This window comes from Panthera tigris, chromosome B4 (assembly GCF_018350195.1).
Source record: "Panthera tigris isolate Pti1 chromosome B4, P.tigris_Pti1_mat1.1, whole genome shotgun sequence".
Taxonomy (NCBI): Eukaryota; Metazoa; Chordata; class Mammalia; order Carnivora; family Felidae; genus Panthera; species Panthera tigris.
Window position 1 is genome coordinate 126,226,377 of NC_056666.1, and position 23,534 is coordinate 126,249,910.

A 23,534-nucleotide genomic window follows, 5' to 3' on the forward strand; every position below is an offset into this window, starting at 1 on the left:
TCTCCATTGGCTTGTAGCCTTAACGGCTTCCTGTGGCCCCGTGTTTTTCCCTTTAGTTATTTTTATTAATGGGAGCTTGCCCTTTTTCTCCCCCTTCTCTTTATAAGTGAAAGCTATGGTTTGGCAAGGCTGGACATCAAATCATGGGAGGTATCCTCTCCTTCCAGTGTAAGGTTTTGGGATTCCTCATGTAAAGGCAGTTGCATTCTGTCCTCTCTGTCTGGCCTGGTGCTCCAGTTCCTGCGATCACTGCTTAGCCCCGTATCTCTGTAATTCTTATTCTGATGGAGCTGGACACTCCTCCCTCTGCTCCCTGTGCTGGGGTCCCGGGGCCAAGGTCGGCTTTCCTCCTTCCCTGGGCAGTAGCTGCCAAGAGCCAACTTGCTTCTGCCTTAGACTCCATAAAGACCGTAGACAGCAAATACTTCAACTATAGGAGTTTGGAAACGGAAATTACAAGCAGGAGGACCAATCAAAACACAAATGATGGGAAACAAAAGGGATTTTAAAAGATTCACGCACACGCACTGTAGAAGGAGCATTCAGTTTTTGATTGGTCTTCCCTTCAAGGGACACCCCCCTGACTTCAAGAACCATGTCCCAGCCATTTTCGTCTTTCTCTCAGCTGGGGCCAATCGAGAAAGAGAGAGAGCTCTGAACCCAGCATCTAAGAGTCCCAGTCTCCTCTAGCTGGGCTGCATATTCTGTCTGCGGAAACACAAGGGAGGCTCTGTGCCCTTTATGCATTGTGTTTGGTTAATGGACCAATCTGACTTGCTTGTTGCCCAAACTTCCAATTTGTCTCCAACCAAACTCCAAGTGGCTGCCTTCTCTTAGAGTCTTAATATTAGACTCAAAGTCTCAATTTTATCAGTGACTGTGTGGGAGTCGGGGACAGTTAGTAACCAGCCGGCGTGCTCTCCAGGATAAAGAAAAACATGCGATATGAGAAAAGTGCTCTTAGGCCCTGAGCTACTCCTGCATATAACTCAGCCACTGCTTGGATCTGCCAGGCTGACTTAACCGGCCTAAACCCTGACTCTGACCTTTCACCAGCGCTAAGCACTGAAAGCAGAACGAACCACTGACCTGCTTTATGTAGCTGAATAAAACACCAGCTGTCTGCTCCCCAGACCTGGGAGGGGCCGGGTTCCGAAAGGAGGCGGTGTATCTGCGGGCCAGGGCTGTTTGTGAAGCTCTGGTGTGTGCTGTGTGCCGTGTCTGGAAGGGGCTCCTTGGCCCTGGGTCTTTGCTGTACAAGCCTTGGCGTCGTCCTGGCCCACGCCACAGCCTCTTCTGACTGAGGCTGATGTTTGGCTCCCAGCCGTGGCGGCTCTGAGGCCCCCCACCTCCATGGTCAAGTGCACTACGGGGGATGCCTCATGGCCCCCCTGATTCTGCTCACCTCCGTTCCTTTTCACACTCAGTTTAGAATCTGAGACCTCTTTCTGAGGCTAAAAAAAACAAAACAAAACAAAAAAACGCCGTAGATTTTCTTCAGTTTATCTCATTTTACTATTATATGGGTTCACTTCTGTTCCTGGGCAAGTGACTTCCTCACACTGACACTCTTGTAAAGACTGCCCTTTTCTCCAGCCTGAACACTTTGTGTACATTTCATTAGTTTCCTAGTTTTCAAGGAAGGCCAACCTAAAACATGTCCTGAACACCTGTGTGCCAAGGAATGTGCCCTGTGCTTGACTCACGTAGCAAATTCACGAGACACCCACGCCGGCTTGCCTACCCCATGAACTCCTTCCACTGCAGACTCCGATGAAAACTTCAGAAGGTAGCTGGTGTTTAGGCTCCTGGGCTGTGCCACTGTATTTGTTACCATGTGAGTGAAGGCCCTTCCTCCCTGCCCCACCAGCAGGGACTGATCGTCAGGAGGGAGTGCGGTAACGATGGAGAGAACACAGAGAGGCCATGGAGGAGCGAGGATATGCATATTCAGTGTCCCTGGAAAGCTGACTTCACACCTAATTAAACTACAGCACCATCTTGCCATGGTGAGAGGGGGAAGACCTGGACCGAGTTATTTTCTCTGGCTGGTGGCAGTGTCCCCTGAAGCTGCATCCTTAAATCCCCGTTCATTGTGCTACACCCTTGGCACCCATGGTTCAGCCTCACCAAGTCAGCCTGGAGGGCAAATGCCAGCCTTTCTTTGGGTCAAAGTTGTGCAACAAAGCAAAAACCAAACCACCTGTCAGAATCTCTATAGAGTGACTCCTTTACTCCCTTCTTTTTGCCCTTTCCCATTCAAAAATGTCACAGCTATTAAAGGTTAAGTGTTTGGAAGGAACACGTGTTAGCCTGTGTGTGGCAACAGTCCATTTTGGGGGTCTATGGTCTCTGCAAGACCATTCCTGTTCTCTACATTCACACTCAGACCAGTGGGGAAATTGACTCAAATGTGCCGGTTATAAACTAGTGTTATGCCACGGATCACATGTGTGCACGGTTATAAATATCAGGATGCCTGGCCTGATTAAAAAAAAAAATCTTGTGCTACTGTAGTGGGAGCATCTGGGAGTTACAGCTTGAATGTTGAGAAGTTTTTAGGGACAAGGGACAGAATATAAGAAAGTGGGAAAATGTTAAGCCGCGCAGTCACAGTTGGCAGAGCCACGAATTTTTGCTCAGCGAAGGAGTGGGTGCCTGGCTGTAAAGAGCCCATACCAACACTGAGCTCATGCAGGGGGCCTTCCCACTGAGCTCAGCTCAGGGCTGCTGGTCTAACTTCAATTTGCATGCAAAATACTTGGGGAGACTGACAAAGACAAGGGTCTGGGCCTTATGACCAGAATTCTGCCTCCTTTGCTCTGAATTGAAGCTAGCTGTGCCCACGCTTTGAGAAACTTTGTCCAGCCTATGACCACTCTGTTGTGTGTTTCCAGTTGTGTTTTATTACTATGTGAGAATCAGGTGACCTTGACTTTTTCCGACCTTAATCTCCAATGTACAAGAGCAGTGGCTGCCTTAGGTGTTTCCTATGCTCTTGATCTCCCCAAACATGCCTCCATGATGTCACACCTTGCCCTATAAGTTGTCCCTGCTCCTTTATTCAGAATGCAGCTCCACGCCACGGACACTTTCATTGTTACCTCCCTCTCTCCTCTGTGACCAGGGAGGGAGAGACATGCCTCAAGTCGCAATGTAGGCTGTAAGGGGAGAGTGTGGTGGCTACGTTCAAATGTCCTGGGCTCTTTTTGGGACCAGGGGGCTGGTTCTGGCACCTACAATGTTTCTAGCACCGGGCACGTGGTGATTTGGGGGCAGCCCTGCACCCCATCTGGTCATGGGAAGCAGTCCGATGTAGGGAAAAAGCTTTGGAAAGGGAGTCATGGCATTGCCCAGCCCTGTAGCCCACTTGTTCTGTGAAGTAAGCTTGGCTTAAGCAAGGTTCAATCTCGTTTCTTCACTGCAGGAATTCCAAGAGCCTTTGACACGTAATGTGTACTACCCATCTCAAAACAAGAAATACAAAGTATTGCCTAAACATGTTTGACCATGGGACCCTTTTGTACCTGAGTCACCTACCAAAGCCTTGCTGTAAACCGTTGGTGAAATGCCAACCTGGAAGTTACCACCACTTCGCTTTCTCAGCCTGTGTTACTGATCTCCTGATTCTCTCCGGTTCCTCATATGTCCTGGAGGAGGGAACATTTCTGGCGGGAATTCGGGGAGTTCTTGGTGGTGTAACGCAGAATGGGTGGAGAAACCCTGACCTGACTCCTTCCTTGGGAAGTTGAGGGCATCTTCTTTTGGGAACTAGGGATGATTCGTAGAACTGTCGTCTGCTCTTGGCTGTCCAATCTGGGGGTGAGCAGCACTTCAGGATTTCCTCTCCATTTCTGTTGAGCTCTGAAAGGCCCCACTTGTTACACAGGATCTGATTTCATTCCACTGTTCTTAAGATCCCACTGGGAGCCACATGTGATGGACCTTTGCCTTTCTGGTCTGAGGGGTGATCGAGCCTGGATGGAGCTAGCATGGGTAGGTAGTATGTTCCCCTGGCTGGGCTTTTCTCCTTTTGTTTGCAAAACATGGTCAAAAGATTATTGCCTCCTATGTTGCTGAGGTCCGACTATAGTGTCTGCATTTGATGGAGGTGAGGCAAGGCCTGGAGGGGACCTTCGCCTGAAGGCGAGCAAAACACTAACAAGAAATGTGAAAACTAGCCACACACAGACATTTCACTTGGTTATCTGAGGCAGGGGAGCAAGCATCTGGGTGGGCAGGGTGATGTGATGCCGTTAGGGCCTGATTTGATGAACCCGGAGGCTCTCAAAGGCCCACCACTCGGACGATGATGCTGGAATGTCATGGTCAAGGGAGGTGGGAACATATATAGATACTCAGTTCCTGGATCAAAGGCATTTAGAGAGTATATTCTCAGGCCCTCCATTCTGTTCCCATCGGGAACCAAGGCCGAGAAGGAAGAGAGGCAGGAAAAGGGAGAGTGTAACAGCACTCCCCTGTCCCAGCCCGGACAAGGTTAGTCAGAGAACAGGCTGGCAAAGGACTTCCTCAGGTTGCGGATGGTTTCGGCCTTGGCCTCGTCTTCACTTGGGGTCCCGCGCTGAGAGGTGTCAGATGTACTGAGGCTGGTAGTCAGGGACTGGGATTTGCTGAAACAGAAAGGCAAAGGGGGTTGGGGGTGACAAGGCCTGGGAAATGAGTCACAGGGCTTGCCCGGAAGCCAAGCTGGGTGAGCCCAGTCATCACGCTGATAGGATGACCGGAAACCTGGCATCCCAACGCTTACATGATGCTGACTGCATCACACACATTCTTTAACCTGCAAGGTGGTTATCAGTATTCTCCAATTTTAGGTACAGAAATTGGGGCTCTCAGTGAGTAGCAGGGGAGTGCCCGAGGATCACATTCGTTCCAGCAAGCCGGGCTGCTCGCTGGCAGGTGTTACTAGACAGCAGCTTGACCACTCTCGTGCCTCCGCGCACAAACCTGTGGGGCCGACCGTAAAGTGCTGTATCAGCATCGGGTGGTGGCTGCTCCTCCTGTACTTTCTGGCACGAGTTTGGGAATCAGGAGGCCCGTGTTCTGGACCCCGCCCTGCCATCTGACCCCTCTGGCCTCGGCAGGTGGCGTACTGCTCAGGGCCTCTTTCACCTCATCGGTAAAAAGGACGGCTGGTCTTGGGGCGCCTGGGTGGCTCAGTCGGTTGAGCGTCCGATTTTGGCTCAGGTCATGATCTCGCGGTCTGTGGGCTTGAGCTCCACGTCGGGCTCTGTGCTGACAGCTCAGAGCCTGGAACCTGCTTCGGATTCTGTGTCTCCCTCCCTCTCTCTGCCCCTCCCCTGCTCATGCTCATGCTCTCTCTCTCTCTCTCTCCCTCTGTCAAAAATAAACATTAAAAAAATTTTTATTAAAAACGGAGGGCTGGTCTAGCCCACCCTCAGGCCTCTTCTCTGTCACTCTGGGCTTCACTTCTTGCCTTTCCCGTGAAGCCTTTGCTGCAGCCTCTGGCCTGCTTCGGGATTCTCAAGGTGTCCACTGTTTGAACCTTTGTGCCAACCTAGTGCTAGGTGACAGGGCTGTGGAGAGGGATGTGATTCGGGCCTTGCCCTCAGGAGGCTCACATTCTAGTGGAGGTGATAGACACAGGAAGAGGTGATACACATAGGCCCCAAGCTTAAGAGATCCACACATGGTCTTGCCATCACCATACAGGTAGAAGCACAGAGAAGTTGCGTAATGCTTTTGAGGTCATGCAGCTTTTAAGTGGTAGAGCTGGGATTGGAACCCAGGCAGTCTGACTCGAGTCTGTGCTGTCAACCACGATGCCATATTGCCTGGAGGGACACTTGCTAATATCTATCAAATGGAAAATGCATTCATCCTTTGATCCTACCATATCATCGCTGGTGCTTTCTCCACAGCTGAGCCTATGCACCTGACAAACAGTGTGTGTTCAGGGTTGTTTGCCGCCGGCTTCTCTGTAAGAGCCAACCAAATTTCTCTTTGTGGTGGGTTCGATCACAGTACAACTATACAGTGGCATACGATACAGCTGTGAAAAGGGGAAAATGTCAATGGATGCAGTGGATGAGCTTTAGGATTTACTGTTAAATGTAAAAAGCAAGGAGAATGGTGTGGATAGTAAGTACTGCCATTTGTCAAAAGTGGGGGAGGGAAGCAACATACGTTTTTGTACTTGCATGAGGAATACACAAGGAACTAGCAAATGTGGTCACCCCTGGGGAGCAGGGGGCCGGAGAGCACTGGCCGGGAATGAGATGGGAGGAAGGTTTTTCAGTGTGTACCTTTGATGTCGTGTAGATCTTTGAACCGTGTGAATGCATCACCCATTCAGAAGCATCCTGGTTAGCCCGATCCGTGGGCTGAGTGCCCTGTGTTCAATTCCAGCTCTTCTACTCACCAACAGTGGAGCTTCGGCAATTCATCTCCTCCTCGTTTGTAAAATGCGGACAGTAATAGTTACTAACCCCTATGCTTGTGAGAATTAAAAAACCCCAACCAAGTGAAGTGCTTGGCAGGTGGTAAGCGGACAGTGGGTGCTAGGAGCGAGGCTCTGTTTCTGCACGTTAGTGCTTGGCGGTGAAGGAAGGAAGGGAGGGGCTTTCCCAAGAAAACACAGCTGGGACTCTCTGACCTCAAAGCGAGAGATGGGCTTCAGAGGGAAGGGGACGGGTGTGTGTCATGATGTGTCGTTTACAGACATGACGTGACGGCAGTGGTTCCTCCTGGGGTCTAGCCTTTTGCAATGTGCTTTGGAGGCCCTCTTACCAAGAGTCTATATGGCCACATAGGTTGCTTTGACCCAAAACGCATGATGGGATAAATGACATTGTGTGGCTTCAAAGCCGGGCCCAGGCCTTTGAGGCTTCTACTTTTGCTCTTCTGGGATGGGATTCTACCATGCGAGGAAGTTGGGTCCAGCCTGCCGGAGCTGGTGGCTGTGGAGAGACAGGCCCCACTGACAGCAGATGTGTGGTAAGGAAGGCCATCTTGGACCATCCAGCCCCAGTTAAGATGCCAGATAACTGCAGCCACTTGAATGATCCCAGGAGGGTAGTGTTGCTGGATTTAGTAAATAAAAGTCCAGGATACCTAGTTAAATCTGAATTTCAGTTGAAAAACAAATCCTTTTTCCAGTATTAAGTATCTCCCATGCTATATTTGAGGGTATACTTATACTCAAAATTATTCATTGCTTATCTGAAATGCAAATCTCACCGTGCCTCCTGTATTTTACCTGGCAACTCCACAGGAGAGACCAGCAGGAGAATCTCCCAGCTGATCCAGACTCAGAATAAATTGCTGGACCAAAAATTATGAGCGAAGAAAATGGTCGTTTGCTTAAGCTGCGGTTTTGGGGGAGGTTTGTTATGTGGCAAGAGATAACTGATGAGTATGTATCTGGAGGGTCGTGGTGGGAGCCAAGCTGTACTCTGACCTCCTGGGCCCTGCCTGCCATCCAAGTTCCATCCTCCGACCCACTGACAGTCTGGGTGAGGCCTCAGCGGGTCTTCCTTGGTCTCTGAGCCCCTGAGTCAGCCAAGCTCTGCCCGCACCCCTACCCCACCCTCTACCCTGCCGGATCCCAGAGCACCTACTTGAGATGAGGGTGGGGTGGTGCTGGCTTCTTGGAGTCTTCCCCCTGTTGGGAGGCACTGCGGCCTTGAACGGGGGGCCGGGGCTGTGAGGCGAGGGGAGCGCCTGGCTTGGCGGCCTGGTTTGGAGAACTCCCGCCGGATGCCCGGGACAGCTGTGGTGAGCCTGGCGATCTCTGCTGCTGTGGAGACCCCGACGGGGAGCTGAGGGGCTGCTGGCCTTGCGGGGAGAGCCTCTGTTGGGAGGGGCTCCCGGTTCGCGGGGGCTGAGGAGACTGAGTTTGGCGAGGGCCCCCTACAGGGAGAAAAATGATTACGTTCAAGTTTTTCTTGAGATAAATATGGCTGTGCACAAATATTGCTTCGAGGATGTTCACTGCAGTTTTTTTTATAACAGCGAAAAGCTGAAAACAGTGTAAGTGCCCAATCGGAGAACTGATCAGGAACATTAAGATACATCCATGTAATGGAATACCCTGTGGCTATCATATATTAAATGATATAGAACAGTGTTGATAATATATGCTAAATACATACTGCTAAACAGAAAAGGCAGTTTACAAAACAACATATGGTTTTATTCCATTTTAGCACATATGTATATAGCTATGTAAAAAATAAAGACTGGAGGGGTGCCTGGGTGGCTCAGTTAGTTAAGTATCTGACTTCGGCTCAGGTCATGATCTCATGATTCGTGGGTTCGAGCCCTGAATCAGGCTGTCTGCTGTCAGCTCAGAGCCTGGAGCCTGTTTCAGATTCTGTGTCTCCCTCTCTCTCTGCCCCTCCCCTGCTAGCACTCTGTCTCTCAAAAATGAATAAAAACGTTAAAAAATTAATAAAAAAAATAAAGACTGGAAAGTTGTCCACTCAAACCGTGTGTCTCTAACTTTAACGTGCACATGAATCACTGGGGGGATCTTGTTAAAATAAAGATTAGGATACGGTAGGTCCGGGAGAGTGTTGTGGACTGCATTGTGTACCCCCACATCCCCCCCCCCCCACACACATTCATATTTTGAAGTCCTCATCCTCAACGTGACAGTATTTGGAGACAGGGCCCTACGGGAACTAACTATTGTTAAGTGAGGTCATAAGGGTGGGGCCCTCACCCAATAGGACCTGTGTCCTTAGAAGAGACAGAGACCCCAGGGGCCACACAGAGGAAAGGCCATGAGAAGACAGTGAGAAAGCATTGTCTGCAAGCTATGGAGAGAACTTTCAACCCTGCTGGCACCTTGATCTTAGACCTCTAGCCTCCAGAACTGCGAGAAGATAAATGTCTTTTGTTGAAGCCACTCTGTGGCATTTTGTTATGGCGACCCAGGCAGACTGCTCCAGGTGGGGTCTGGGATTATGCATTTCTAGCAAGTTCCCAGGTGATGCTTCTGCTCACCACGCTTTGAGTAATGAGTCAGTGCTGAATGATTACAAAAGTGGTGGGGTTAATTCTCTTTCTTTCGCTCACGGATGTTTTCCACACTGAAGATGCATTACTCTTGAGACAATAGATTACTCCTTCCCTTTTGATAGCTCTTTAAACTTTTCTAAGAACTTTCAAAGGCAATATGTCATTTGATCTAGAGAGAGGCTGGTAGGGAAGATACCATCCTTCTTGTCACATAGAGCTGGAAACTGAGCCTCCTCAAGGTCTCCTAACGAGAAAAGAGTAGCTGCAAAGAGCTCACAGGGGTCTTGGCTTTTCCCTCTCACCGCACAGAGCATGGAGACTTTCACCTATAAGCAAAGGGGCATCACAGGCTTGGGGACATTTTAGCCACCCAGAAATGACTTCGAGCAGGGTTCCAAGGCTCCAAGCAAGGCGCTCTCTCCTCATCTGCGAAGCCTGAGCATCAGGGCTGCTGTGAATTGCATTTTGCCAAAACAGACTGGGACCTGCTCCTGGGAGAACGGGGTACCCCGTGGCTCTCCCTGCTGTGCTTGTTGAGATCACTGTGGACAGGTTAGGAGACTGGAGTTCAGAGGGGCTGGAGCCTGTGTCTGTGGCCCTTTGCTCATGCTGATTTCTACAAGTCTTACTGAGCACACCTGAGTCTGAGGCCTTGGGCTCGGCCTCCTCACAGTAGTGCTGTGGGTTAGGCATTATCATCATCCCCACTTGAGTCCCAGATACGCTGCGACTTGCTCAAGGTGTCACTTCCAGTAAGGGGACGAGCCAAGATTCAAACCTGCATCCCTCTGACTCAAAAGCTCTGTTTCATTTTCTCTTTCTTCCTTAAACAAAAAAACCCCAAACAAAAATCACAAAACCATGCTATGCAGGGTGGCCCTGAGTCCTCACATCTTTGTGCAAGTGAAAAAAGGCGCTCTCCTCCAGGGGAGGACATCTCTGAGCCAGGTGCAGGAGGAGGGGGGACTTGACTTCCGCTGACCTCTGCCCTCAATCATCGCAGCTGGCACATTACACCATACTGGCTCCCGGAGCCCCAGTTCTTAACTGCTGTCTTGCGTTAACTTGACTGAGTTTTCTCTGGTTCCTGGGCCCTGGCTTGTAAAATGAGGCCCTCGGACCAGCCGCCGAACATCCGGCCCCATGTGAACATTCTTGCGAGGCTGATGCGGCACTTTCTACGTTGGATTGAACTGAAGTATCGATTTAGCAACTGATTGCACGTGGCCTTGATCTGCTGTTCGCCGCTTTTGTCGCTGTATGTCCCAGTGGGTTGGAGAACCCATTGATCTCAAACACCTATAGGGCCAGGCAGGTACATAAATAAACGAAGCAGGCAGGTGTCCAAAAAACCATATGGCTTTAACATTTTTTCCTTGAGATAAAAACACAGTTCAGGGAACTTTAAAGAGGCACAAGCTGAAGAAAATTGCACTTGATGCTACAGCCCTGTGAAAGAGACAACAGGGAGGAGCAGGACCGGAGGCGAATGGCAGAGTTCTGTCGTTCACGGGAGCCCAGTGACTGCAAGTCAGCAGGCAGCTGCTGAGGAGGGACACAGGCACGTTGTTTCTAGAGCTTCTGCTCTATCTAGAGAACCTGGGAATGGAAATATTTGTGCAAAACCTCCTGGTTTCTAAATGCTGGCTTACTCTTCTATGTTTGAAACCTGTGTCAGGTTAGGAGTGCCTGGGTGGCTCAGTCGGTTGGGTGTCCGGCTTTGGCTCAGGTCATGATCTCACAGTCTGTAAGTTTGAGCCCCGCATCAGGCTCTGTGCCGACAGCTCAGCCTGGGGCCTGCTTCAGATCCTGTGTACCGACCCCCCTCCGCTGCCCCTCCCTGACTCACCCTCTGTCTCTCTCTCAAAAATAAATGAACATTAAAAAAAAAATTTGGGCGGGGGGATGCCTGGGTGGTTCAGTTGGTGAAGTGTCCGACTTCGGCTCAGGTCATGATCTCACGGTTTGTGGGTTCAAGCCCCTCGTCGGGCTCTGTGCTGACAGCTCAGAACCTGGAACCTGCTTCGGATTCTGTGTCTCCCTCTCTCTCTCTCTCTGCCCCTCCCTCCTTCTCTCTCTCTCTCAAAAATAAATAAACATAAAAATAACCCCACTGCAGGTCAAAGAAAACATCTGTTTTCTACTTTTAACTTCATTCTCCCTGTCCTCTCTCCTACCCCAGGGCCAGTAATATCTTGGAAAATCTGGATCCTCGTTCATTCATTTATTAACTCTTTGGTGAGTCCTTATTATCCACCTGGGATTCCTCAAGAGACACTGTAGTTATTTCTTTCAGCTTCTTGGCGAAGCAAACAATTTTGTATTTTTCATTTCAGCACATACAGAAAACCACTGACTTATACAGAGAAAGTATTTGCCGAAGCACAGGATTGGTGCTAAAAAATTATGAGGTTCACTAAAAGAAAAGTTCACTTTTTACGGTGAGTTCAAAACAAGTTAATTAACTAGCCTTGTTATTTTTAATCTGAGTGTTAATCCAATGAGCGTTTGCTTTAATTATCTTAATTGGCTTTAAATGGATTGTTTTTCAACTCACTAATAGTGTGTTTAGCCTCATGTCCCTTAAAATAATATCTCTTTATCAAGCATGTCTGTACTCTGGGCCGGAGAGGAAACCAGAATACAGTAGCTCTCTGTTTTAAAAGTGCTCTGTTCAAATGTGTTTTAAAAAGTAAGTCCTGGGGCAGAGCGGGAAAGGAGAGGGCAGGGCAGAGGCACAGCCAGGAGCCGGGCAGCGGGATGAATAAATCATTTTTGAACACTTATAATGATAGAATTATCGCCAGGCAGGAGGGCATTGGGGCTGCTTATAAGGATTGTTAATGGTAATGATCATTAAGAGCAGCATGTATATTTTAATTGTTAATAAGACACGTTTTTGATAGTAAGTTTTTAACAGTAAAAGTCACAGTTATTAATAGTAAACTATTAGTAGTAAGAACTAACACCTACTAAGCATTCCCTTGTGCCAGACACCTTGCTAAGTGCTTCACCTACATTATCTCTTGGACAGCTGCCCATAACTAAACGAGGGAGCTGTTATATCACTGGGGAAACCAAGGCTCAGAGAAAGCATGTAACTTGCCTAAGACCGCAAAGGTACTGAGACGTAGAGGTGGATTCAAAACCACATTTGTTGGGGCGCCTGGGAGGCTCAGTCGGTTAAGTGTCCGCCTTCGGCTCAGGTCATGGTCTCGCAGTTTGTGAGTTCAAGCCCAGCGCCGGGCTCTGTGCTGACAGCTCCGAGCCTGAATCCTGCTTCTGATTCTGTGTCTCCCCCCACCCCCGCCTGTCTCTCTCTGCCTGTCCCCTGCTCACACTCTGTCTCAAAAATAAATAAACATTAAAAACAAAAACACATTTATCTGCCTAGAGAAGAAACCCCATGTCCATTTACACAGTTATGTAAGTTACACAATTTCCCTTTTCTTAAATACCTTCTGCTTTTCTGGGAAGAGAAGCAGACACAGGAAGGATGGATGGGGTGCTTTAAGACCTGTGGAAGAGGAAGCCATTTAATGCCCAAGGCCGATTTTTCTAAGAAACAATGAATATGTTACTTTAGTAACAGCGACTGGAAAGGCCACAAAATGTGAGAGTAAAGCTTTTTCTTCTGGTAGGTTCCTAGCAGATTCTTAAAGAGATTGCCGTGAAACTGCCTGGCGGGCTTCTTGCTGTAGAGCTGCCCTGGAGATCTGAGCTGGCGCTAGAGCAGTGAACGCGTTTGGCGTCTGGAAGGTTCTGACTGCAAGAGAGGCGGTGGGCAGGTCTTCTCTCCGGGCCCCGCAGGTGAGAACGCCCAGGTCACGACATTTTGTGACACAGTTATTGCCACGGCTTCCTCTCATAAACTCATCAATAGTTCACCCATTCTCTAATAAATGGCAACATTTAGACAGTAATGCTGGAATATTTTTTGAGGAAGAATAATTTCAATAAACAGTTATATATAATATTCCGTTTTTCTTTCTCACTCTGGCTGGTTGCTCATAAATCTACAACCAGGTACCACTGATGGCTAAGAAACAGAAACCTGCAGGGCGCCTGGGTGGTTCAGTCAGTTGAGCGTCCAACTTTGACTCAGGCCATGATTTCACGGTTTGTGGGTTCAAGCCCTGCGTTGGGCTCTGTGCTGACAGCTCAGCGCCTGGAGCCTGCTTCTGATTCTGTCTCTCTCTCTCTCTCTCTCTCTGCCCCTCCCTTGCTCACACTCTGTCTCTCTCTTTCTCTCAAAAAATAAACATTAAAACATTTTTTTTTATAAAAAAGAAACAGATGCTTGTTCAAAGATCTGAAAGGCCATATTTGTAAACCTGCATTTTCTCCTGCTTCCTTGGGCAAAGCCTCAATGTTCACCTCTGCAAAAAGGAAATACTGATGGTTTTCACTGGGGAGTGATTGGGAGATAAAAAAGAAAAAAAAAGGAAAATAGAGGGGAAAGTCCCTTGCACAGTGCCTGGCACCTATGAAGCACTCAGTGACTTCACCTGTCTTTCCCTTCTTCATTCCTGACTTATTGGGGTGACAGACCTCACATTCTCACTCATTCTGCGCACAGAGTGAGCACACATACTCTGTGGATAAAGTGTTAGGATGGATTTTCCCAGAGTACCTTCTGGAAACCACACATGGATCCCTCAGTGCATTTGGACATCCTCACTACATAATTTCTCTTGCTGACTTGTCATGGGGCTTACCTTGTGTGGGTGGGCGTGGCTGGGGCTGTCCAAGTGGAGGTCCCAGCTGGGCTGGCCCCGGCGATTTTGCTGGTTTCATCTGTGGAGCCTAGAGCAGGAGAGAAGAGAGGCCTGTTGGGATTGCCGCAGCCATTTGCTTCCCGGGTGGGAGGGCAGGATTTACAAAGATCTTTTTATTATTGGAGTAAAACTTACATAAAGTGCACAATTCTTAAGTGCACAGCATAGCGGATTTTTACATGTGTATACATCTGTGTAACCACCACCCGAGTCAGGACAGAACCTCCAGTGGAGATGGCTACCCCATGCCCTTTCCCAGCCAGCAACCCCCTCCGGTAGAACCATCCTTCCCACAGCTATTATCATGGATTTGTTTTTGTGGGGGAGGGGTGGGGGTGGGGAAAAGCAGGTTTTGAGATTTGCTTTTCCAGAAAGCTGAGAGCTAGCAAATTCTTTGGAGAATGATCGAGGGAGCTTGTCGAGGTTGGGGCAAGGAGAAACAGAAGACACAATAGTCTCTATTGACCGGGGCCCTGGGAACACACAAAGGGCACGTGTGTATACACACCCGTGCGTGCACGCACACACCCACACGCGCCTGCTGCTCCCTGCGCAGGCCCAGGAATGAGGGCACAGAAGGGACAACTGGCTTCTTATGTTCATAATCTCTGCCCACCAGTGTGGTTGTGACAAGGCTTTCCTCCCTCTGATGGTGGATGGGGGAAGGTCTCCTCGGAGCCCCCCCAAACTCCCCTGTCCGGGACAGGGTGCAAGCTGTCCAAGCCCAGCCTCCATCCACACCCCATTCCTTTCTCCCCAGAGTGCTTCCATTCTAGGGGATCTCCTTTGGATCCAGGGGCTCCCCATTCCCAGACAGCCCAGCATTTCTCATGGCCATGATGTCTCCTGCGCTCCCGGAAACCTCACCCAAGGCCTCAGGGGCGAGGGCACTGTGCCCCCTGGTATCAGGAGTTGGCTCATTTTGGAGACCACGAGGTCGGCCATCAGCTGTTTGTCCTCTTCCACGTGCTCTCCAATCAAGGGCATTGAGCTGTCCATCACCTGCAGAGAGAAAGGAGGCTTGGGGCAGTGCATCCCAGAAGGGCTGGCACGGCTCAGGACAGAAGTGACCACTAGATGGTGATGTTGTCCATGCAAACACCCAGCCCAGTGCCTCCAGCTGGGAATGATTCCTGTGGAGACACCCAGATCCCTGCAGTTCAGTCTAAATCAACTCTCTGGATCCAGTTCAATTCAGCCTACATTTGTTGGGCTACAGAAATGTGACCAAGGGCCAGGAAGGCTTTGCTGACCTTTTCTGCTCTTTTCTTTGGGGAGCCAGTCTCCGCCCCATCTTTTCCCACCTTGGCTCCTGCCCAGGCTTGGGGCTGACCTCCTGAACTTTGGCCCAAGGTCAAGGCTTTCACAAGGCCGGAAGCAGTGAAGGTGGGGGCTCAATTATGACCAAAAAATGACATGGGCTGGAGTTGACCCAGGGTTCAGAGAGAAGAGGAATGAGGAAAGGCCTGTTTTCAGAGGCTCTGGGAGGACATATGCCTGGAGGGAATGGCCTTCTTCTCAAAGGAAGCAAAGTGCTTCTATTGAGAGAGGTCCTGAGAGATCCTATTTGCTCATCCTGCTTTTTTTTGCAGATGGGGAAACTGAGGCCTAGCAATGGGAAGGGACTTGGCCAAAGTCACACAGGCCAACCATCCAGGTGATTCCTTGGGCACGGGCAGCTGTAGAAGGTCTAGAAGGGGAGTGAGGCCTAGGTGGGCTCTCTCTCCCTTCCTCCACTATAGGAATCTAGCCTGTTCACTCATCCCACGCCCACCAAATGCACTGCATTGTTTCCCCTCTTCCCAAGCTCTGGACTCACCAGGTTCTCTCTTCTGACCAGGTCCTTGTGTATACCATTCTCTCCTCTCACTCTTTACTTAAGTCCTTCTCATTCTTCAGGGAATACCCAGCTAAGCCCTTCCTCTCTCTGAGTAACTTCTGACCGGCTGCTCATCTGTCCTCCCGCTGTCCTCACTTTGGCTGCCCCGGTGGGGAGCTCACCCACAGTGCTGACATCTCCTGGTTACTTGTGTCTCTCCAACTGGACTGTGAGTCCCTGAGGTCAGGGATGGGCCCTGTGTCCTGTTCCACAGATATGCCCTCAATAACGACTACGGTGGAGGGATGAAAGATCCTTGCAGTAAGTCCTGCTCATCACGATAAGTATACTAATAAGTACTATGTTTTATTAAGCACTTACTATGTGTCAGGCACTGTTCCAAGCACCGGGTGTGGAGGATCTCATACAAATCTCAGAGTAGCTCTTGGAGGCAAGTACTATTAGTATCTGCATCACAATGATGAGGAAACTGAGGGTCAAAGAAGTACTAAGTTCAAGGACACAGGACTAACAAGCCACAGTCCTTCCCTTTGTCACTGAGCACTGAATTAGCTCTCTGGGGTGAAAATCAGGATGGGAACCTGGAATCTGAGCCTATGTTCTACTACCGACTTGCTGTGTGATCTTAGGCAGGTCACTTTTCCTCGGTGGGCCCATGTTTTCCTCAACTGTAAACTGAGGGGTCTGTGAAGATGCTTCCGGCTGGGACGTTTAGGGCTCTGTGTGTAAAGTACCCACTGTGGTTGGGAAGCTGAAAAGCAAACTCAAGGATGCGTATGTTGATTCTAGCACAGTCCTGAAAACTGTCCTCAAATTGAGCTCCTTGTGGGTTGGGGCCTGAGTTCTTGGCATCCCAGATCTCAGTGCCCGGCACACAGACAGCCTCTCGGTCTATGTGGGCTGAACTGAGTTCTAACTGTGGAGTCTGTCTAAATGTACACAGGCCTGTCCTTTCTCCCCCTGACCCTACCCACCCTTTTCTGTTCTGGTTTCTGTTTCCTACATTCCCTGCAGTGGAAAACAGCCGCCACAAGGAACCTGAGGTCAGAGCATTTTGGAATCCCCATGGTGGACAAAGCCAAAGGAAGTGGACACTCTGGTCTCCCCAGGGAAACATTTTTCCAGCGAGCAATATCATTCCCTGGACAGGCCATGGAGGACAAGTTCAAGGGTCTTTCCCCCGAGTGTTTCACTGTGAGGATCTTCATAAAACATGAAGTACAAACTTCACGTTCTCACCACAGAGGTGGCTGAAGCAAACAGTATTTTGGGTCTCTTCTGCCTTTTTTTCTCGACTGGGGAAAAATACCTTTTGTCTCCGTGGTAGCAAAGTTCCTCGTCTCCCTTGACCCCACTGTAAACCCAAAAGCAAGGGAAACAACTCTGCAATGTTTCTGAGAGAAAAAACAATCTGAAAAGTCATGTTTTTTGTTTTTTTTTTTCCTCCTGGAACATTGTGAGAAGTTGTTTTCTTGTTTTTTAAAGTCCAAACCCACTAATTTTGCTTTAAAAAAAAAAAATGTAAGAGGGCTTTCATCCCTGACCCTCTGAATGTCTGGAGGCAGGGAGCCTGGGCCCACGAGTACAGACTTTTGTTTCCTAAGAACAAAAGTTGAGGAAACTCAAGATAGGCAAGAGCTCTCAGGGCAGAGAGAATGCGGGAGAAAAGGGGCTACGCTCACAAGAGGGAGGGGAGGGGAGTCAAGGAGTCCTTCCTCCACGATTGCTGTCGCCTCTCTGGATGGAAGCTCTAGGAGGAAGGGTCCCTGCTACCATGTTCACTGCTCTATCCCCATCACCTGGCTTGGGGTCTCGTGCCCCGCACAGAAGCTCCATAGCGGAGGATGGATGAATGACTGAGTGCCACTGCTGAGTTCATGGCTGGTGGTCCCTGTGAGCTGATGCAGAGGCAGGAGGGACAGGAAGGGTCTCAACAGATGCAAATTCTCAGGCTGGGGCTGGGGGGGCGCTTCGTCCACCCTTGGTCCAAAGCTCCCAGGGCACCCTCAGGAAGGCGGGGCACTTGTTCCTCCGGGATGCAGCCTGGCTCAGAAGCAAGTCTGCACACCAGTACTGCTCCTGACTCCTCCAAGGCCTCCTCTGGGAAGGGGCTACTGGAGGAGTTTCAGCACGGTGCGGATGCCCTCCTGGCATGGCTGGCAGTAAACAGCGGGACTCCCACCCATGGGGTCACCTGGGCCTGCCGTGCTGCGGGTCCGGGGGAGTGGCAGGCACGTGGGCCCAGAGGACTGGCTGGCTCCTGTGGTCACCCCAGCCATGTGCTTCCCATTAGCCGCCCACAACCCGGGGAGGGGGTGGCCGCAGGGCTCTCCCTCACGTGTCTTGGCCTTGTGTCAGCACCGCCCATCCGCTGTGGTTTGAAGAGAAGGCCATGGAAAGGGAGCCTTGGAAGGGGCTGTGGGGAGTGTGAATGTGGAGATGTTGGGGAGCAGTTGGGGAGAGAAGGGAGAACTCTGAGGCCAGAGGGGCATTTTCAGAGAAAAGCAGTGGAGAGCCACAGCTATGTCGGGGGGAGGCATGACAGGGGAGGGAGGTGGGGTGAAGGGGGAGGCTGTGGGACCCGGAGGGATGGGGCAGGGAGGATCCTGCATGAGAGAGGGGATTGTGGATTGGGGGAGGCATGGACAGGAAGTCGGAGGTGAAGGAGAGTATGGGGTCAGAGGTATGTGGGTAGGTGACAGTCCTGGAGGGCGGCAGGGGTTGTGGGACAGATTCTGGAACCCGCAGCCGGTCTCCAGCCTCTCTCTGACAATGACATTTCCCTACGTCTTTCCTTCACTCACAGGCCCGCAGGCCTGAGTTCCCTTTCCTAACTTTCAACGTCCTCTACTGCTTGTGTCTCATCCTTTTTCCCCACCAGCCTGGACACCGCATGTCGGTCTGGTTCACAGCTCTGTCCCCAGAACCAGACCCATGCCTAGCCCTGGGGAGCCCCTAAGGACGTGTTTGTTGAGCGAACAGACAATGGACTCTCTGCATGGTGATGAGGGGAGTGTGTCCTTCTTATATGCTTGGACATAGAGAGTTTCAGAGACCCAATGGGACACAGTCTTGCTGACTCTTGGTAATGCTCTTTCCCTACCATGAGGCCCATGGGTTGTCAAACTTCATGTCCAGAGCACAGAGACTCTAAACGCTATTGCAGGTGGAGATGGGGAGGGGTGTGAGGCTGGTGGGGGAGAAGCCTCTGGAGCCACATGTGCCCAGGCCATGAGCTGGGACACAGCCAACCATGCTGGAGACCACACTTGGATTCCTTCCCTCTGGCACTCTGGCCCAGGAGCTGGACCAGGCCAGGAGGACATCCCTCACCTCAATGATGTAATCTCTGCCGTCCTTGCTGTGGACGGCCTTGACAGCACAGATGTCCAGGCCGCCAAACATTTCTGAGCAGCTGTCCACCCACAGCCTGTACCTGCAGGGATGGACAGACAGACAGTGAGTGTGGGGGGAGAGGGCAGGAAGAGGGAGCAGAGAGAGAGAGGCAGGGACAGATAGGGAGACACAGAGAGACACATGGACCAACAGGTCCCAGTACAGACAGTGACACATATGTATCCATTCAGAGATGGAGAGAGATGGTCAGAAATAACAAGAGACAGTGATGCAGTAAGAGAGACAAAGGCAGAGACACAGAGGGAGACAGAGAGGCAGTGGGAGAGACAGAATGGGTATACAAAAAAAGCAGAGACATAGATGGATAGAGAAAGGGACAGAGAAAGGGAGAGAGAATACAAAGGGAGACAGGAAGCAAGAGAGAGGAAGAATGAGGGTAAGAAGGAATGAGGGGTGAGGGAGATCTCAGAGACCTGCCCCTCGCCCCCACCCCAGGACCTTGCTGGCTCCCTTGTAGTGGAGAGCTTACCCGGTCTCCATCCGGAGCCATCTACTCCTGCAGCCCTTTTCCCTTGGGAACGCTGCTTGAAGGGCTCAGCAATCCCTCCCAGGCCGCCCTCCAAGCCCCGGCGACCATGCTAGATGAGAGCCTAGGGGGGACAAAGGGTGCATTCTCCCCAGATCCTGGGGCGGGCAGACAGGGGAGCCTGGCAGGCTGCTCTCGCGGCTGGGGCCTGGCCCTCTGGACCCAGTGCTTTTGTTCCCTTTCCAGCCACTTGATGGCTGCAAGGCCAGTTTGCTTTGCAGGGGAAAGATCTCAACGCTGGACTTTGACCCTGCAACAAGGGGATGGTTGTATCTGGAGAAGTCTTCCCCGGGCTTGCACTTGGCTTCCCTTGTGGTGGCTGGATTTGGGAGTCACAGGGGACTTTGTGTCAATGTTCTTGCTTCTCTCCTCACCCTCCAGGGTCACACGGGGCACTCCTGCTCTGAGATCTATTTGTGTCTCTGAGCCAAAAGGCCTGGATGAGGAGAGATCATGGCTGAAGCGCTCTTAGAACCAACTCTCTCATCTTAACCGCCAATGCCCATGGAGGCCCAGAGAGGGAGAGTGGCTTGGCCAGGCCACACAGCAAGACAGTAATAGAGCCAGGATTACACAGATCTCCCGGCTCCTAGCTCTCAGTTTTTGCATCCAGCTGTAGCAAGGAGCATGTGAGATCACAGAAAGAAAAGGAAGGATGGAAACTCATGGCTATTGAGCCCCTACAGGCCTTCTGCGGGGGTTGACCCTTCTTTCTCTCTCTAACCCCAACCACAACTCTGTCAGGAAGCTTTAGCCCATTCTTATTGATAAGGAAACTGAGGCTCAGAGAGGTTAATCAGCCACTGTACTGGCTTCCAAACCTAGAGTCTGTCTGATTTCACAGTCCAAGCAAGCCACCCTTCCTCTCCCTTGGGACACATTGCAGCCTGTTCTCCCTCAGCATGGGATACCAGTGACCTGGGGTCTTGCTATTAATTTCCTCAATAGTTTTGGGTCAGCCTCTTCCTCTTGAAACCTCAGTTTCCCTATCTGAAAAATGGGAAGGTCTAGGTATGATTCTAGTTGTGCATCAGGGTCGCCAGGAGAGTTGAGCACACAAACACAGAGTAAACATTCAGATTTGGGGGCCCTGCCCTACGTTAGCATAATCTCTATACGTTTTTAAAATTTCTCCTGTGATTCTCATGTGCAGCCCCAATTTGAGGATAACCTTTGGTCCTCAGAGCTCTAAGAGCTCCCCGGGCTCTCTGACCAGGGTTCCTGTATCTGGCACCAATGGCTAACTCCAGTTTAGGAAGACCTGTGCCCTAAGACACACTCCTAAATCAGGTGTCTTCTCAAAGGAAGATGGAAGTCTGGACCAAGACCAGTCTGTAGAAAACTGGTTTCTAGAGGCTGTTTTCAAATGATGAATTTCTGGAATAGCTACTGGCCGCATCCCATGGGGCACAGCTCTCCCCACTCCCCGCCTTCCCAGGTCCAAGGAAGGGACTTCAAGGGTGGAGCAGTGTGGGAGAGCCTGGAGAACATGGGTCCATAGTCCCCTCCAGCCAGGTGGGACTAGCACCAACCAAGCCATATTATTGGTTTTGCCAAGGAGTCAGGCTACCTGGCAAACAGGCCAGGTGGAAAGAGGGCCAAGGGAAATTTATGGGCCCCCAGAGATTTTCCCCTGTGGAGGTGGGATTGGGGAGTTCTGTCCCAGGTTCTGGGAGTACTGCCCATGGCTTTACAGAAGGTAAAGTGAATTCAGGCCTAAGTGGACTCATGCCTATTGTAGGCTCTTGAAGGAATAGCTCAAGTGGCTTGGAACTGTGCAGTTAGGGATATGGTGGCCTTCTGGAGTGATTTGTGAGCAGCTCATGAGGCATGGCGAAAGGCTGGGCTCACGATCTGGAAAGGCCACGGAGAAAAGGACCGTGATGTCCCATGAATGCTCACTGGGGGAAGGAAATGATTGCCTCAGACCAGATGATTCAGTTGTGCAAGGTAATGAGCACACTCTCCCCTTCCCTGAGACTAGTTGGCACAGGTGGGTTCCAAGATTGAAGGCCGCAACTGCCACCTGGGGCTGCCATGGGCCACTTCTGTGTTAGGTACAGAACAACCCCCTCCCATTCAGCACTCTGGCTTATTACCTCCACTGAACAGTTGCAGAAGTTCACAGAGGTTAGTTAACTTACCCTAGGGAACATAAGTTGGCAGGGACAGGACCAGTCACTTTTGTTCACATCCTGCTTCTTCTTAGAGCTCCAGAGCCATAAGTTCCACGAGGGCAGGGACCATGTCCATCTGTCTGCCACCATTTTCCCAGGGCCTAGCTCAATAACGCTCCCAGCTGGTGCTCAATGGATAACTGACAGAGAAGTGAAGGAAAGCCTCCCAATTCCTACTCATGCTTTACAGGGGATTGTGGTTCCACCTCTTTCAGGAAGCCTTCCCTGATCTCACCCCTTCTTGCATTGGGTGCCCCTTCTCTGTGCTCCCTCTGCAAGCACCTAAAGCTCGCTTCCACCCCGACATACCACACTCTGTCTCTACCTTGATTGGGGAGCCGGGACTGTTGTTTTAGTCTGCATAACATTCATTTTCCCTCCTATTCTTCCTGATGTTCCTTGGCATCCTACCCCTTCCTGTCTCCCCCAGTCATTCCTGCTATAGCCACCTGATCCCACCCTAATCTCCAGGGGGCAGAGAGGAGACAGAGGCCTATTGAATCACAGCGGTGTTGTTTTCTGGGCCATAGGGACTGGTTCAGGGATGGTCATGTGACTCAAGGCAGGCCAATCAGTGAATAAGGCTCAATTTCAGTTTTCGGTTGAAATGTCTGAGAAAGAGGAGTTTTGTCCTGTGGGACTTGACATTCAGGATGGGAGCCTGGAGCCACTATGGGCCACCAAATGAGTGTACTGTCCAGAATGAAGCCAACATAGAACAAAGCTGAACTGAGGTGTGTAGAATGGGCTTTAAAGTCTTACCTAGTGCTGCACCTCTGGAATTTTCATTGCCACAAGTCAACAAATCCCCCTTTGTCTCTGACAAATGATGTTTGTGTTCTGACACTTGCCAAGGTCACACAGTCTCTAAAGGGAAGGGCTGGATCTTTTCATCTTGGCCTCCTCAGTGCTTGGCACACCATGGCATGCAGTAGGCACTCAATAAGTGTTCATTCAATGGATCTTTCTGACCCCAAAGCCCACACTCTATCCACTCTCATTGCATGCCTACACGCAGGTCAGCTGGCTTGCAGGAAAGAACGTGTGTGTGTGCTGCTGGCCCTGGTCGTAGGTGACTGGCCCTTGCTCAGCTGAAGGGAGCTCCCAGCAGTGTTTACAGGCAGAAAGACCTGAGGGACCTTCAGCCAGAGTGCACATACCACATTCATGATTCACTGGAAATACCCTCTCCCTCCTGACACTGAGATGGAGATAAGTCAGAGAGAAGAAGAGTGGACATTCCAGTAGCTCTGGTGCCCTAATAAGGATGCTTTCATGTACCTGTGAGAGCACAGAGGGGACTGGTGAGGACTCCCTGCTATCTCTGCAGTAGCTGGGCAGGGCTGGAAAGACCCTTGGACTTGGGGTTAAGACATCTCAGCTCTGTCATTGATGAGTTCTGTGACCCTGGACAAGTCACTTTCCCTCTCTGAACTGTCTTCTCCCATCTGTAAAGTGGGATTATAAAACATCTACCCTGCAGCTTGTTGTGCAATAAAGAGCTGTTGTGCCCAGGAAAGTGCTCTGTGCATGGCAAGGCACTGGCCAGAGGATGAGGTGGCATTCCTTACAGACTTCCTGTTGTATCCCTCACCCACCTCCTGCTGTGGCTGGTGCATCGCCCTATTACACCTCCTTCCTCTCTTACCTCTCTGTCATGGCCACCTGCTCCAGCATGGCAGAACCTGTGTTGGCCTTCCAGTTTCCAGAGATGGAGGTTCTCCTGTAGCAGAAAAATAACACTGAGGGCATTAGGACACCTGTCACTGCTCTGCTTTCCATCTTTGTTT

General features: G+C 50.6%; 2 protein-coding genes and 1 long non-coding RNA gene across 11 annotated transcripts in view; 2 read left to right on the forward strand and 1 right to left on the reverse strand.

The window, feature by feature from the left end:
* FBXO7 (F-box protein 7) overlaps nt 1-12,886 on the forward strand; it is a 36,645-nt gene extending 23,759 nt beyond the window's left edge. The window contains exons 11-12 of one of the 3 annotated variants that reach the window (XR_006220213.1): nt 11,343-11,447; nt 12,648-12,886. The gene's annotated coding sequence lies outside the window, so the exon portion shown is untranslated. Of the gene's footprint in view, nt 1-1,870; nt 2,428-11,342; nt 11,448-12,647 lie in introns of those variants that run through there. The other 2 variants (XM_042993121.1, XM_042993120.1) reach the window with 2 other exon arrangements.
* Nucleotides 4,371-23,534, reverse strand: part of SYN3 (synapsin III) — a 460,089-nt gene continuing 440,925 nt past the window's right edge. The window contains exons 9-15 of one of the 7 annotated variants that reach the window (XR_006220212.1): nt 23,393-23,467; nt 18,958-19,060; nt 14,652-14,786; nt 13,725-13,812; nt 7,602-7,893; nt 6,288-6,434; nt 5,614-6,034 (exon numbers count right to left, since the gene is read on the reverse strand). Coding sequence is in view for 6 of the 7 variants with exons in the window: in XM_042993111.1 (XP_042849045.1) it covers nt 6,843-7,065; nt 7,602-7,893; nt 13,725-13,812; nt 14,652-14,786; nt 18,958-19,060; nt 23,393-23,467 (916 nt within the window). In the remaining variant the exon portion in view is untranslated. The other 6 variants (XM_042993112.1, XM_042993114.1, XM_042993116.1 and 3 more) reach the window with 6 other exon arrangements.
* LOC122240453 lies at nt 15,177-17,017 on the forward strand. The gene is made up of 3 exons (XR_006220222.1): nt 15,177-15,441; nt 15,684-15,924; nt 16,639-17,017. It is a non-coding gene; the product is annotated as an uncharacterized LOC122240453 (long non-coding RNA).